Below are 15,497 nucleotides of genomic sequence, written 5' to 3'. Positions count from 1 at the left end.
AAGGTCACTTTTGAAGGAGCAATGGCAGGGAAAAGGAGATATTCCAGATTGAAAAAAGGCAATTCACTTCACAAATTTCAGGAATAGGATTACTTTTAAGGAGAGCAGACCAAGTGAACTTGAGGGTGACATAATTCAGAGTGGAAAGAGACAAAAGCCAAATATAAGGAGGAAAGAGTTGAACTATTGAGTGCCTATTGTATGTCAAATTATTTCTCCCTGTGTCATAATTTTAAACACAACAATCATGTCTATTTTACAGATGGCTTAATTGAAGCCCAAGGTAGTAATTCTCAAAGGGCTGGGAGCACTTTAGGTACCTATAAATATTTTAAGACTCTCGGGGAGGGCGGGGAGTCTAACTCAAAGGCCAAGACTCCTAGCCATCAGGCCAAGCTGAGGCTAAGAGAGCTTTTAACCCCTCCACCTCTTGACGCATTTCACAGTCTAAAGGTACCCTTCCCTCCTCTCGCCCCGCCCCGTGTTTCACCGGGCCGGAAATTGAGCGTTTAAGTACTTCCGGGGTAACAAAGGTCGGCCCCGGCAAGATGGCGGCCCCCTTGGAGCTCAGTTGCTGGGGAGGTGGCTGGGGGCTCCCATCGGTGCACAGCGAGTCCCTGGTGGTGATGGTGAGGCCGCCTCGCGGACCAGGGCGCAGGAAAGATGGGCGGGGCCAGAGCGCGAGGCTGGCTGGGCCTGGTCTCCGCTGCTCGCCGCGGTTCCTTGCGGCGCTGCAGGGCCGAGACCGGCCGGGGCGCTTCTCGCTGTACCACATTGGGTTCCCTCCCGTGGAGTCAAAAGCCTGGCTTGTGACCCCGCCGAGGCCTTGGCGGGAGAGTCAAGGCTTCTCCGCCTGCCTGCGAGCCCACTCAGCCTTGCAAAGCTTTCTGGGCGGTGGAGCTTAAGAACAAAGCAGGCTGCGCACGCGCCCCGCTCTGCATCCCCCGGACCTTTGGGGGAACAAAGTCCCCGAAAGCTGGGTAGCTGGCGCGCGCTTCCTCGGCTAGACCTCCGGAGAGGGATTCAGCCCCGGTGTCCGGAGTTTCTGCCTTAGGGCGACCGGGCTGTGAATTAAAGGTGCTTGCAGATTTGCACTACGTACTCAGTCTAAATGTTTTCTTACCAACTTTGTTTCAGGCTTACGCCAAATTTTCTGGTGCACCCTTGAAAGTCAATGTCATAGATAACACCTGGAGAGGTTCAAGAGGTACAGTGTAAACACAATTTTCTCCTCTCTTAAGAGACTTCCCCCCGCCCCCCAACCTCCATATCTGAATTTAAAGCTATGAAGCATATAGCCATGGAGTACCTTGGGGTTTTAGTTTCTTCTTACCATAACTTTGGCTGTGTGTTGCTTACGGTTTGGGCATTCTGAGTAATACTGTAAAGTACAAGTCAGATCAATGGAAATACGGCACTGTTCTCTACAACTGCTTTGTGAAATTGCAAAAAACTAAGATGAGCTTACTCATTTTGCCCCCTCCGAATGTGCAATTGGTATGGTTTTTAGGGGACTGCAATCTCTTCAGAGCAAATAGAAATGTTTCCTTGTATGTAAACTGTTTTTGATTGTAGGAGATGTACCAATTTTGACAACTGAAGACAACATTGTTTCTCAGCCTGCGAAAATACTAAACTTTTTGAGAAAACAGGTGGGTGGTTCCTTTTGAAGAAGTAGATTGTTCCCTACATGTTACTTAAAAAAAATACATTGTAAGGTTTGGGGAATTTTTTTAAATTCTTTTTTACCAACTCAGTAGACAATTGGAGTTTGACATAAAAAGAGACTTGAGTATTACCGCTCTGAATCATGAGTTTTACTGTGATTTGAAAGTCATGTAGTGAGGAACACTCAATTTATATTTTCATGTACTTTTTTGGATTTTCTTGAAGTTTAGAAATAGGCAGGTTCTTCAATGAAGCCATCTTTATGATTACACTTATTGATATGATTATCACTTGAGTGAAAGCTGCCACTCACTTTCTGCTGCATATGGCATCTGAGTTCCCATCAACTAGCACCTATTTTATTTTTAAAAAGCGCTTCACCGGAGAGTTGCAGTTAAATGTCCCATGAAGTAAGGTATCTAAAATGTGTGAGCATCTAAAGATTTATATAATGCATACAAAATGTTTAAACATGTAAAGACTTTTATAAATACAAAAGTTGTAATTGGTTTTGCCAATACTTTTCTTGAAAAAATAAATCCTAGGTCAACAAAATTTAGAATTGTTCTAACTTGGAAGGTTTTCTTTCTTTTTTCATGGGGAAAAATGCAACCAATTAGAACGTCTTCCTTATTGTTAAAGGTAATAACTTCTATTTATTGTTGGTACAACATGCCATGCGCTAAACTAGGTCGTAAACAATCACAGAATATCAATTAATAAAAAATTGTAGCTGATATTTATTGACCTTACTGTGTGCGGGATGTGCTAAGAACTGTATTTGCATTAAACGGCATTTGTCATTGAATTTGTATTTATCATTATGCCTTTCAATATCATATTTGCCATTTTTGAGGAAGAATAGGAATCTTAATTAATTTAACTTCACTGTTTTGGGATACCCTTGACTTCTGAAGTTTTTTGGTTTTATATTTTTTAATAGAAATATAATGCTGATTATGAACTCTCAGCAAAACAGGGGGCAGATACACTGGCTTACATTGCTCTCCTTGAAGAGAAGCTTCTTCCTGCAGTGGTGAGCATTGGTGAATATTACATCATTGTAGTTGACCTACTAAAAGTATGCTTTAATCTATTTAGAAGGAACATAGTGAAAAAGGCTTAAAGGAGGAAATTTCATTTATGAATTAATTTTGATTCTTTCATGTTACTGTGAAACTGGGTTCTGTTAGACATTCAGCTAAGACATGAAACAACATGAAAGATACTGTCATTTTGGAAATAAAAATTATTTGTGGAAGACAGAGTTTGTTCCTCCATGTATAGAATTTAGCTAACTATCATTCACTCCTTCAACAAATATTTATTGAGCACATATGTGCCAGGCCTTGTTCTGGGTGCCTGGGATATAGCAATCAACAAATCCACGTGTTTAAAATCTTGCTTCATCCTTGAGTCATTCTAATTGGGAAAGTTTTATGAAGCCACTTTATACAAGGATATTTACTCAAAACTTTCACACTGTTTAAATGACCTTTCTTTTCATAAAAGAACATGCTTGCGTTTTTCGTTTGTTTTGTTTTGTAGCTTCACACATTCTGGGTTGAGAGTGACAATTACTTTGCTGTGACAAAGCCATGGTTTGCTTCACGAATTCCTTTTCCCTTGAGTTTGATCCTGCCTGGAAGGATGTCTAAGGGAGCACTGAATAGAATTCTCCTGACTAAAGGAGAGCCTCCCCTTTACCACCTCCGAGAAGTGGAAGCTCAGGTATGGTTGGGATTACTTTCAGAGCAAGGTCCCTCCAGGGGAGGGACAAGAGAGACAGCAGAGATGAACATCCTGGATGCCTGCTTAGAAGGACTTCTAGAGCATCTGTTCTACCTTTGAGTTGTAATTTCATCCTTACTAGATATACAGAGATGCCAAGGAGTGCCTAAATCTTCTGTCAAACAGATTGGGAACGTCTCAGTTTTTCTTTGGAGATACGTGAGTGCATTCCCTTAAAAATCGTTTTCGTGTTTTGTATGCATATAGTCCATGAGTAGTTATTTAAAGCAAGTCCTCTTGCCACCCCTCCCACCCATGAGGTTTTGCTTTAAAAAAAAAAAAAAAAGATTTAATGAATTACTATAGTAATTTCTCTGTCCATGGTAATCAAAAATTGACTAGACATGCTATATATATGAATTTAAAATATCTAAGACTATCCCCACTCTGTCTCATATCTTCATATAACACTTGTAAGTAAAGATGAATTTTTAATTTATAAGTTAATTTTCTTCTAAATAAAATAAATGGTTAGAGTATTAAAATTTTTTTTAAAAAACCCTCATTACATCATTTTTATAAGCTTACATGTGCAGTAAACCTTCTAAAAGACTATATTGTATACTTCAGAATTGGTAAATGTATTAGAGAAAAAATATTTTTAACATGATCCCAAGTTAATATTTTCCTATGTGTTTTTTAAAAATCCTGAATTTATTTTTAGGCCATCTACCTTGGATGCCTACGTGTTTGGTTTTCTTGCACCTCTTTATAAAATACGCTTTCCTAAAGTTCAATTACAAGAACATTTGAAACAGCTCTCCAACCTGTGCCGCTTTTGTGATGACATCCTAAATAGTTATTTTAAGCTTACTCTTGGAGGTAAGCTGGCTTCTCTTCAGCTAATCTGCGTTTGCGTAGAGTATCTGCATATTCTCCTAAGGATGGATAAGCAAAATTCATGACTTATTAAAGAAGTTTATCGTCTTTAAGTGCTGACTTACAGCATTTGAAAAAATTTTATTTTTCCAACTTTATTCCCATGTGTTAGTTCTATTTTAAATAGAGAAATAGATATTTTCCTTTTGCCTATTCTTCTAGATTTTATACATTTCTTGCCTCTTGTTCTTCTTTAAATATTGCCCCTTTGAAGTGGATCATTTTCTTCTAAAAGTTAACTACAGGTATTTATTGAGTCCCTGCTGAAAGATAGCATCTATCCTAATGCAAATGGGCAATTATTTTAAATGTTGCTTCTAGCATTTTCCTGCGTGAACAGAAATCAGCAGCAGATTGATTTGGGTGAGGTACACTCCCATGATACCACTACTTGAAAACTGATTGCATCAGACTGGAGGTATTGTAAATAGAGGGCACCTGTCACTTAGGATATGATTCCTTGGGTGTGTGGGCCATGTGTGTAAGTGATTGGGATACTAAATTTGTATTGGGAGAGTTGGCAGAAATTGTCCTTTTAAGAAACAGCAGGTACAAGGATAGCTGGCTTAGGGACAGTTTATTTTTCATGGTGGTTTATATGTTTTTTAGAGAGAGAGGGGTGAGTCATGAAACTAAATCACTTTCAACCTTGTTACTTTGGAGCAGTGATTAGCAAACCTGGCCGGAGGACATATACAGTCTTGAGTCCTAAGCCAGAGATACCGCATTAGAATCCCTTCAGGGTAGAGCCCAGAAATCTGTATTTTTTAAGTTCTTCCAAATACTTTGGATGCCTGTTTGATAGCTGTTTGGGAGTCCCTGCCTTAGACAGCTATCCAAATAGCTGTGACTAAAGGCCTATTTGATACGGGTGGGGAAAAGGTACAGCTCAAATTGGAGAAGGAAATGAGGACCATTGTGCTCTTTTACTAATCACTTTGGCTGGTTGCATAACACTTGGCTGTCTACTTCATGGACAAATTTAGTCCTTTTGTTTACGTTTGGTTTTGGAGCATTACTATCCCTCTTTGCCTTTGAACCCATAATGGTTTTTCTCTTTGCTTGATTTTATTTATTTTTGGAGGGCAGTGTACTTGGGAGGGTGGATAGACTCAAAATTCTTTCAGTCTGAACAGCTTTAAAGACTTTCAAAATTTTCTGTCTTTCTGATTTCTGTCCTGGCTTCTTAGGCACCTCTCCTGCTGGTCAAGAAACGGTAGACGCAAATCTGCAGAAACTCACACAACTTGTAAATAAGGAATCCAACTTGATTGAAAAGGTCAAGTTTACTTCAATCATTATTTTATAGTAGTTTAGTATTTTTCTTTCTGAAATTAATATTGTAACTTTAATTGTATATAGTTAATATGCATTATTTTACCCTCTTATTTTTTAAAGAGTTTATTTTTTCATAAAGCTGCTCAAATATACATTTACTACAGTTGTATATAATATAGTGTTTTGAAGCCAGTAGTGGTTCGATTACTTTGATAGTGGTATTGGGCTTATTTTTACCACATAATTAGTATTTTTCAAGTTGGGAGACCAAAAGCCTAGCTTAGAAAAAAAAAAAAAGACAAAACAAACACACTTCTTGCTTGTCTGTTTCTGTCTCCCAAGGTTAACATTTCTTGAGATTGTAAGCACCAGTGCTGGTCCTTTCTTGTTAATCACACTATGATGTCTTTTTCTTTCTTCTACATAAACTGCTTTGCTTTGCTTCTTCTATCCTTCTCTTTTCTAATTGTTGCCCACAGTTTTTCATCACTGTGGGTATTTTGCCACTTTGGTCGCATTCATTTGCTGAGAGAGAGATACTGAGGAAGCGGGTAGGAGAGAGAGAGAGAGAGCACTCACGCCAGTAGTGGGAATTTCAAGGGTGATTCTAATTGGAAAAATACAAGAGAGTTGATTCATTTTTTCCCAAGTGTCTGATCAACTTCCTTTTTTCTTATGCCAGTGAATGATACTTCATTCTTTCACTAACTAATGAGGCAATGTGGCCTAATAACACTGGCTAGCAGTTTTTGAGGTCTGAATAACAGGCATTGTGTCCTATGAGCTTTCAAGTTACCTCATTGAATCCTCACAGCCGCTGTGTGTGCAGCTACTCCGTCAGTCCTATCTTACAGATAAGGATAGTGAAGCCTGGAGAGCAGTGTATGTTACCTGCCCGAGATCATTCAGGTGGTGAGAGGCAAAGGGGATTCGAACCCTACAAATTGGATTCCATCATGGGCTTTGCAGTTAGTAAGCTGCAAATGAATGAAATTATGTATCCAGTGCTAGTAGTACTAGTAGCAAGAAACCTCTGTCACTCTCTGGAATGACCTTTCTGTTTCTTTGTAGAGTATCTCATGTGTTGTTAGAACTTGAGAAGTGAGTAGGACTGAGCAGTAAAACTGTAAAAGACCAGTATTAAAGTTTAGGTGGGCTCGTTGAATGCCAAGTTTGTCTTCTTAGCCCAGCCCAGTAAATCCCATGAGAGGAAAGATATTGAGTGTTAGGTGTGGATAATGGAAAGATTACTCAGATTGTTTTCGACACTTAGCTGCTGGATGAAGGCTATCCAATACAGTTTTCATTTTCTATATTTGGCAAATTCATGACAGACATGTAAAGGGAACCACGAAATACCTGCATGTGCAGGAGGTGAACCCAAGAGGCCCTGTCACCGCTTTGTACACTTTGATCTTGGGTCATTATCAGCATGTGAACGTTTCCTAACTCTAAATCAGGCACTCTCCTTCCCACCCCTGTTTCATATCTGCTCTTCAGTGTGGTTCACTGTTGGCTGCAGGACATAAGAGCAGCAAATCCTATTGGCTACTACTGTTCGCCATTTGCGCAGAAAATCTAGAGCTTAAGAAAAAAAGAAAAAAAGTGTTTGGGGGACTTAGTTCTTACAAAAAAAAAAAAAAGACAACCCAGTTGATTCAAGCAGTCCACTGGGAATATTTTTTTCCATTGGAAAGTTAAAAGTTAATCTTTTATACTCTTTCCTTTCCTGTAAGCTGCTTGTATCTCTGCTGAGACATTTCCTCTGTGCTTTATAAGAGCATCTGGAGGAGATAAGGGAGAGTTTTGCTCTGCACATAATCAAAACTCTGGAAAAGCCTGTTTATCAAGTGGGTAGTCAGATGCTGTTTGCTGTTGGTGTGGGATCTTTGGCGGCAACTGCTTTCAAATCTTTTTTGAAGTTGAGCTGATAGAGAGCTCAGCACCAGGCTGTGAACCCTGCACTCTGTTTGTGGGGTGTTCTGGTTGAAAGGTAGCTTTGTAAGGTATGACTCCATTCTTTCCATATATATGTGTGTGTGTGTGTGTGTGTGTGTGTGTGTGTGTATATATATATATATACACACATACACACACGGAATATATATATGTGTGTGTATATATATATATACATGGAATATATATATACACACATAAATGTATATATGTATGTATATACATATATAAATATATATGTATTTCTTATTTATATATAAGTAACGTATAATTATTTTTGCTTCTCTTCCCTTATGTTCATCTGCTTTGTCTCTTAAATTCTACATATGAATGAAATCATATTTGTCTTTCTCTGACTTATTTCACTTAGCATAATACACTGTAGTTCCATCCACATTGTGGCAAATGGCAAGATTTCATTCTTTTTGATTGCTAAGTAGTATTCCATTATATATATACCACATCTTTATCCATTCATCAGTCGATGGATATATGGGACCTTTCCATAATTTGGCTTGTCGATAGTGCTGCTATAAACATGGGGGTGCATGTTTCCCTTCGAAACGGCACACCTGTATCCTTTGGATAAATACCTAGTAGGGCAATTGCTGGGTCATAGGGTAGTTCTATTTTTAATTTTTTGAGAAACCTCCATACTGTTTCTGGAGTGGCTGCACCAGTTTGCATTCCCACCAGCCTGACTCAGTTCTAAATGATTCCTCTCCTAGTGTTTCCAGGGATGCTAATGTCCTCCTGAGGGCAAGTCTGAAACTCTTGGACATTTTCTCAATATGCTCCATAGTAATTTCTTTTTCTAGAGCAGGCTTAGAACTGATCTGGTGTTTGGAATACCTGGAATTCTGGATTAGGTCTAAATAGTTTCTCCTTCTATCTGTCTCTTTTCCTAGCTTCCCATGGTCTAAATACTTGCAGCCTAAAAGAAATTGTCTTTTTGAAGGGAGTACAGGTCATTTTCACTGAGGCTGTGGGGTGCAGTTGAAAGAATAATAGTACTGGAATAAGAAGACCTGGGTTTTGGGGCACCTGGGTGGCTCAGTCGGTTAAGCGTCCGACTTCGGCTCAGGTCGTGATCTCGCAGTCCGTGAGTTCGAGCCCTGCGTTGGGCTCTGTGCTGACAGCTCAGCGCCTGGAGTCTGCTTCCGATTCTGTGTCTCCCTCTCTCTGACCCTCCCCCATTCATGCTCTGTCTCTCTCTGTCTCAAAAATAAATAAAGGTTAAAGAAAAAATTTTTAAAAAGACCTGGGTTTTAATTTCAACTTTTGATACTAGCTTTGCAACCTAATGCAAATTTCTTAACCTTTCTGAGCTTCGTTTTGCTGCTACGTAAAATAGGGAATGATCGTCTTCCATGGTTTCTTCACAGTTGTGTTGGGAAGATCAAATGATCAACATAATTAGTAAACTTTGGAGCTTAGTGTATCAGAAGTAATGCTTTTCCACTTACTATACTAGGAGACCTCTTAAATCCAGTTGTGATGTGGTTGAGTTCAGTAGAATATTCATTTTGTGGAATTGCTATAATTTTGCAAAGGCATCAAGGATGAGCAATATTGCTTGTACACATAAACTGAGTTAGCTGGTATTTGAGGTATGACATTTAGAGTTCCTGCGAGATTATCTGTAAGAAAAAGGTTTCTCGAGCAGTCCTGGAACCATATGGTTCTGTACTCTTCTAGGCTATAGTTTGGATGAGGAGGTCACAGTCCACGAAAGTGGTGCCACAGCCATCAGTCACATGTACTTTTTGTACTTCCCACAGATGGATGACAATCTTCGCCAAAGCCCTCAACTTCCTCCTCGGAAACTGCCAACACTCAAATTGACTCCAGCAGAAGATGAAAATAATTCCTTACAACGACTATCACCCTGACAGTCATCATGCTTTGTGTCCACAGTCATGATTATTGCAGTAATCTCTTACACTAAGTGTGAAGGCAAAAAGAAAATGCCATTAGTAGGTATAAGGGAGACTCTAAAAAGAAACTTTCTATGACATCTCTTTTTTCTTAATTAGGAAGCTTGTATTTTGACCTGGCAGTGCACTTTAGATAACATCAAAGTGAATGCTAAATGAACTTGGGGAACAAAGAAAACATATTGTACTGTATATTAAAAAAAACCAAAAACCTGCCTTAATCTTGGCAGATTTTTGCCTTTATTTCATATGTTGCTGACCAAAAGCTAGAATTCTGTTCTGAATGTGCACTCTTATTTATTCAAGTTATTTTATTAATTTTGTTTTCTTAGAACAGTTTGAATATCTAATATGTGGCTCTTTGAGGCTTTTTTCTTCTGTTTAGAAATTTGATGACTTTAGACATTAGGAAAAATGTAATATTCTAATATTCTATTCACTTCAACAGAAAAGTCTATTTAAAAAACAAAGAGGAATGTGCTTTTTAATTATGCTCTCAGAAGTGTAATCTTTTGGGAGGATTAGTACCATATATATGTATATATATAAATATCAAAGGTGGTTACATATAATATTCATCTGACTATATGCACTTCTGGTATTTGCTGATGTGTTCAATTTAAGGTTGGCAAGGACGCTTTTAGTTTATTGGGCAAATGTGGCAGCTTTAGACCTGTGTATTTGTAGTACATTTTTAACTTTAGTAATCTCTTTCTTGGATTGATTTCAGGAACTGAGTATGTTGGTCATCGTTATTACGCCAGGCTGTAAAGTCTTACTGGAATTTGCCCAGTTGTTAGACCTTCCTCAGCCAGAGTAATAGAAGTACCTACTGTGTGCCTGGTCCAAGTTCACCAGGCTTGGTTCAGACCAGTGTTCTTTCAGAAGAAGCCTATCATGTAGTCAAAAGCGTTATGGCAACTTATTATTTTCCATATAGTTAAACTACAACAGTTGAATGATCCAGTGGAATATGCGGAGATAACAATAGTTTTTAAAGAACATTTTCTACTTATTGGTTACTGAACTGTTGAAGGATTTGTTGTGCAGGTGGTTTTGCTTAGAATAGAATCTTGCATACTTTAGTGGCTGAGGTGCTCCTGTTGTCCTAAAACCACTTCTGGGTTTTTTTAATTATGGGCTCATGTTTTTGATTAGTGTCTTAAAAGATTACTATGGTGCTCAGCAAATCATATCACATCCTGCAGAAACTCCCGTGTTAAGAAAACAGTTTTGTAGTCAAGAGACTCCCCTAATTTGAGCTGAATGGAGCTCAGCTGTATTTGACCCGCATCCTCCCAGTTTGTTCATGTATTAGGTATTATACAGGAGTCTTTAAGTCACTGTAAATATTTTTTCTTGAAAGTTTTAATTAAATGAGAAACAAGGTAATCTTCAAAATCTTGTTCATCTGTTTGGATGCATTTAGGGAAAGTAATGAGTTTCACATTACTTATACAACAGGTTTGTGTGTTTTGTATTAATTTTCCATTAGACTCCAGCATCCAAAACCTGTATGAATATTCTATGTTGAAAATCATTACCATAGGACTTTATTGTCCCCTGGGGTCCATGTATATTGGAGAAGGGTGGTTAACACATTAATCAGACATCTGGTTATGCTGTAGTTAGAGTTGATCATTTTCAATCATGATTTATATTAAACCTTCTAAGAAGCATTTGAAGTGGCTTAAAATTGTCAAATACATAAAACAGGACAATTAAAATTAGTTTTTGGAAAACTAAAAAATGGGGGAGAGAGAGCTATACCAACCCTAACAGATTCTAAAATCAAGTGGTAAATTTAACTCCCAAATTTCTCCATGGTCACAGTCCAAAGTAATACTGGGTTATGTAACAGTTTTCTGTCAGTAAAACTACTAATGCCCATGGTAAGAAATGTGTTCAAATTTTTATAAGAATGTGAGATCATGTTCTTTTGACACAGAATTCAGCCAGTAATCATACTGTAATATTTCATGTGTTGAAAGTTTAGTGAAAAGACATCATTTTAGAATGACAAGGATTTGTCATATTTTAGTAGCAAAGACAACTGTAAATATGATTTATTTCTTTTTGGTCATTCCTGCTTTGACTTGCCTTTAGCCTTGCAGTAGGTAGGGTCTGATGTTTCCAGACTACCTTTCCTAAGATGCAAAATGTGATTTACATAAGTGAGAATTTATATATGGGGCTACTTAGTTGAGCATTTTGGGGACTGGCCAACAAGATGCTTGGAAGCTATAACTGAGTATAACCTGCTCCAGGGAGCAGCCACACATATAGGAAGCTCTTAGAAAGGAACAGCTTTCCAGATTGGGAAGAGAATTTGCGATCAGCCTGGCAGGATGTGCTTTGGATAAAGTTTGAGTTTGCTGAGATGGATGGCCCACAGTCTTAAACAAAATACTGTGAGCTATTTTCTTTTGGATGTGATGGTGGAATATGATAAAAGGGACTATGTGTTTATGTTTGGTGCTAGTATAGGATTAGAAAATTCATCAGATAATTCCCATAAGATAACGATCCCTCATCAACACATTGTCATCAGTCATCCATAAGACCCACCACTTCTTATAACAGTAAATACCCTGTAGAGAGCATTGAGGATGGTCATTCCTTCACAATGGTTTTTTCCCTTACAAAGGTTGGCATTGACAAATTCCAGCTTAGGTATGTTTGCATTATTTTGGGGATACTAGAGAGTTCAAGATTCTTACAATAAATCCAAGCATGTTGATTTCTATTTGTAACTTCTATTCATTTAATGTTGCCAGATATATTAACATGAAGGAATAAGGGAGCTTATTTCAATAACAGCTAAGTTAAAGTTTTCAGAAGCTGCAAAAGTGGGAAACCATTGGACATCAAAAGAGGCAGAGATTGGTAACAGTGACAGAATCTCAGAAAAACAATTTTTAAGGTACCTTCATGTGATAAAAGTGGTATTTGAAGTCAGCAGTATGTTTTCATAGAGCCTCTTCCAAGAATATGTGTTCATCAGGCCTATTAGGTTTTTTGACAGTTGTTCATGTTGTCAAAAGTGTTAACCCTTTAAAAGCCAAAATATAAATAAAGGTAAGAAGCTGAGTGATGGATAAACAGAGTCTGTAGTATTTTTGCAACTTCTTGTGAGTCTATAATTTCAAAATAAAAGAGTTTTAAAAGTAAGTAAATGTATCATTATCTAAACTACAATTTAAATTTAATGATCCAAACACAGTATTTACTATTCAGTTTCTGACAAATACATAATGTAAATTAAATATAATTTACTTCCTTCTTAATTTTAAAGAAAAAAACAACTCAGGTTTGTAATAAATGGTTATCTAAAGATCTGTTTTGCTTCACCAGAAAAGAAAAAACAATAACCTAAAACTAAGAATTCCTTTTCCCTATAAAATATGCTCTGGTTTTTATATTTGTAATAGTGTCATTTTCTTCCTATGGTACCTGGGTTTACTTCCAAGGATAAATACGTTCAAAACAGTCCTTCTGTGTCTTCATGTGGTAGTCCTTTGCTTTGCTGTGTTATCTCTAATGACACGGTGTGACGAGACGACATGAGGACCAGGCTTTAATGAAGCAAGTGCAGTCTGTGTTTTTTGTCCTAAGCTCATAGGGATTTAGTAATTGACTTTGTCTTGGTTTGGTTATTTATATAATTGGAATCCTGAGCAGAGCCACTGAGTATAATCTGGGTTGTGATTGTCGTCTTTTGTGTATATTGTTGGCATTGAGAATTAGCTTTTGCCTTTTTTTCTTGTTCAGCCCTGTGGAATATACATGTGCTTTTCGGTGTTTTCACTTTTCTTAAATAGATTGTGAAGAAATTCGTTGTTCATTACATGAACTAAAGGTTTGTAATCCTTTTATCCTCAAAAGTTTAATTGAAGTGTCATTGGAGGTTCAGAATGCTGCTTTACTCTGAAAGTAAAGATGAAGTTTTGGTTTTTTTTAATGGTTTGCAAAATATTTTGGTCCAAAACTCAGGATGTACTGTTTGCTCAGGGCGCAGCTTCCCAGCCCTAGACTTAAAACCACTGTGATTGAGGTGAGGAGGTATTCTAAGAAAGGGAAACTTTGAGCTGGACTTGTATAGGAAGGGGACTTGTTATGATAGAAGAGCATTCTTAGCAAAACAAAGTAGTTTCTTTAAAAAGTTCACAGAAAAATAAGTGTTTTTGCATCGTGATTATTGTTCATTTGAAATGATACTGTAAGATCTTTCAAAAACATCTTTTAGTTTCTTGGAGAAGTAGGTGGGTTTTGGCAGATTCTATCATTATTACGTCAATAGAAGGTTCTGTTGTCAAAAAAGTTTGGGAAATGCTTGGTTAGACAACATTAAGTTCCTAGAGCCTTTCTGAACCTTTGAAATGCTATTGTGTAGTTTCAATCTCCAGCAAAGGTCTGCATTTTATACACTATTTTCCTGATTTATTGTATGTGGTTTTTGGGGTGTGTGTGTGTGTGTGTGTCTGTGTGTGTGTGTGTGTGTTTAAAGTAGGTCTTGTGGGATTTATATGATGAAAAGCATACTTGGGGAAATGCTGCCCTGGAGTGTTTTTGCTTGTTTGCGCTCATTGCAAAGGTTTCCTGTTGTTAGGTGCTGCTCTAGTGAGTGGTGATAAAATGGAAAGACAGGTCAGGACTCCCTTGGACCCTGAAGTTGAGAGAGGGGTGGCCATGTGTTTAAACAGTTTGGTTATTTAGGCACCTGTGAGGCCCCTGGTCAGTCAGTCATCCCTTTTCCCTAGAATCCCATTTGGCTTGGAACATCTGCACAAGGGTGTGACCTGGTGGTTCCAGGTGTCTGTGAGACAGAGGGAACCAGCTTGGAATTCCAGAACAATTTTCCAAACCATGTTTGGCTGTGCTTTAAAAGTGACAAAAAGGTGATGGGATTTGTAGTGGTAAAGCCACATACAAGCTGCTGATTTTATAAATACATACGCACACACATACACACATGCACATATACACAGTGTTGTAGAAAGTTTACAGTTGTGTCAGTGACCAAGCAAAAGAATTTAATATTTTCAAGTTCTAGTCTAGTACTGAAGACATGTTCTAAACAAGGATTGCATATTTGTGTGCATTTTCTAGAATGAGGGTTTTCAGTTTTCATAAAATTCTCAGCAGTTTCCTTTAAAACAAATTTTTTTTTAATGTTTTTATTTTTGAGAGAGAGAGCGCAAGCAGGGAAGGAGGAGAGAGAGAGGGAGACAAAGAATCCTAAGCAGGCTTCAGGCTCTGAGCTGTCAGAACAGACCCCAACGTGGGGCTCAAACTCACAAACCGTGAGATCGTGACCTGAGCCGAAGTCAGACACTTAACCGACTTAGCCACCTAGGGGTTCTCTCAGCAGTTTCTATAGCCTAAAAAATTTAAACATCACTAGACTTCTAAATGTCAGAGGACTAAGTATGTTTGATCTCCTTTCAAAGTATAAAACCAGATCTTGAATAGGGCATAAGGATGCTCTTTGTTTCTTCTCCGCAGTTGTACAGTTGCATATTTGGAACTCCACACTGTGATTATGTATTTGATAGAAAGCTGGACTTTGGTTTTGAGTTGTGTAACGGTGAACATCTAGCCATGTGAAAAGCAGTTCGATCTCTGTTCTGATTCTTCAGTTTTCCTCATGCACATTCAGAGAAATGCCTTTTAATCATTTAGTTTACGTGCCTCAGGTTGTTGGAAATCAAGAAAAATGGCTTGCCAGGGTTTGCGTCAGTCGTCAGTGAGTCACGCACTGTCGAGAAGGGTGTGCCGGCCCCTCTCTGTTTAGACTGTTGGCTACTTCTCTTGCACTGCTCGTGTCTCTTTTCTTGGAGAAGGAAGGCTGTACTCAAGCTTTTATGTTAATTGCATAAAGATGAGCTTTATTCCTCTTCTGATTCAATGTTTTAGTTTGTACAATAGGAGATAACATGTTTCCATTTTTCTAATCATTTTGAAATGGAAATTTGAGGTGTTTGCAAT

General features: G+C 38.1%; 1 protein-coding gene across 1 annotated transcript; it reads left to right on the top strand.

Annotated features, from left to right (window-relative positions):
- The first annotated feature begins 548 nt into the window (after positions 1-548).
- On the top strand, positions 549-14,731 carry MTX3 (metaxin 3). Its single transcript, XM_047088475.1, has 9 exons — positions 549-629; positions 1,138-1,207; positions 1,576-1,652; positions 2,612-2,704; positions 3,217-3,399; positions 3,542-3,618; positions 4,124-4,281; positions 5,529-5,617; positions 9,354-14,731. Exons 1-9 carry the CDS (start codon positions 549-551, stop codon positions 9,462-9,464), a joined length of 939 nt encoding a protein of 312 aa, XP_046944431.1. The 3' UTR covers positions 9,465-14,731.
- Positions 14,732-15,497: the final 766 nt, after the last annotated feature.

The sequence above is a fragment of the Lynx rufus genome, unplaced genomic scaffold (genome assembly GCF_022079265.1).
Source record: "Lynx rufus isolate CCGP_SWC_20201006 ecotype Redwood Valley unplaced genomic scaffold, mLynRuf1.p SCAF_1, whole genome shotgun sequence".
Classification (NCBI taxonomy): Eukaryota; Metazoa; Chordata; class Mammalia; order Carnivora; family Felidae; genus Lynx; species Lynx rufus.
This window is presented reverse-complemented; position numbering and strand designations above follow the sequence as displayed.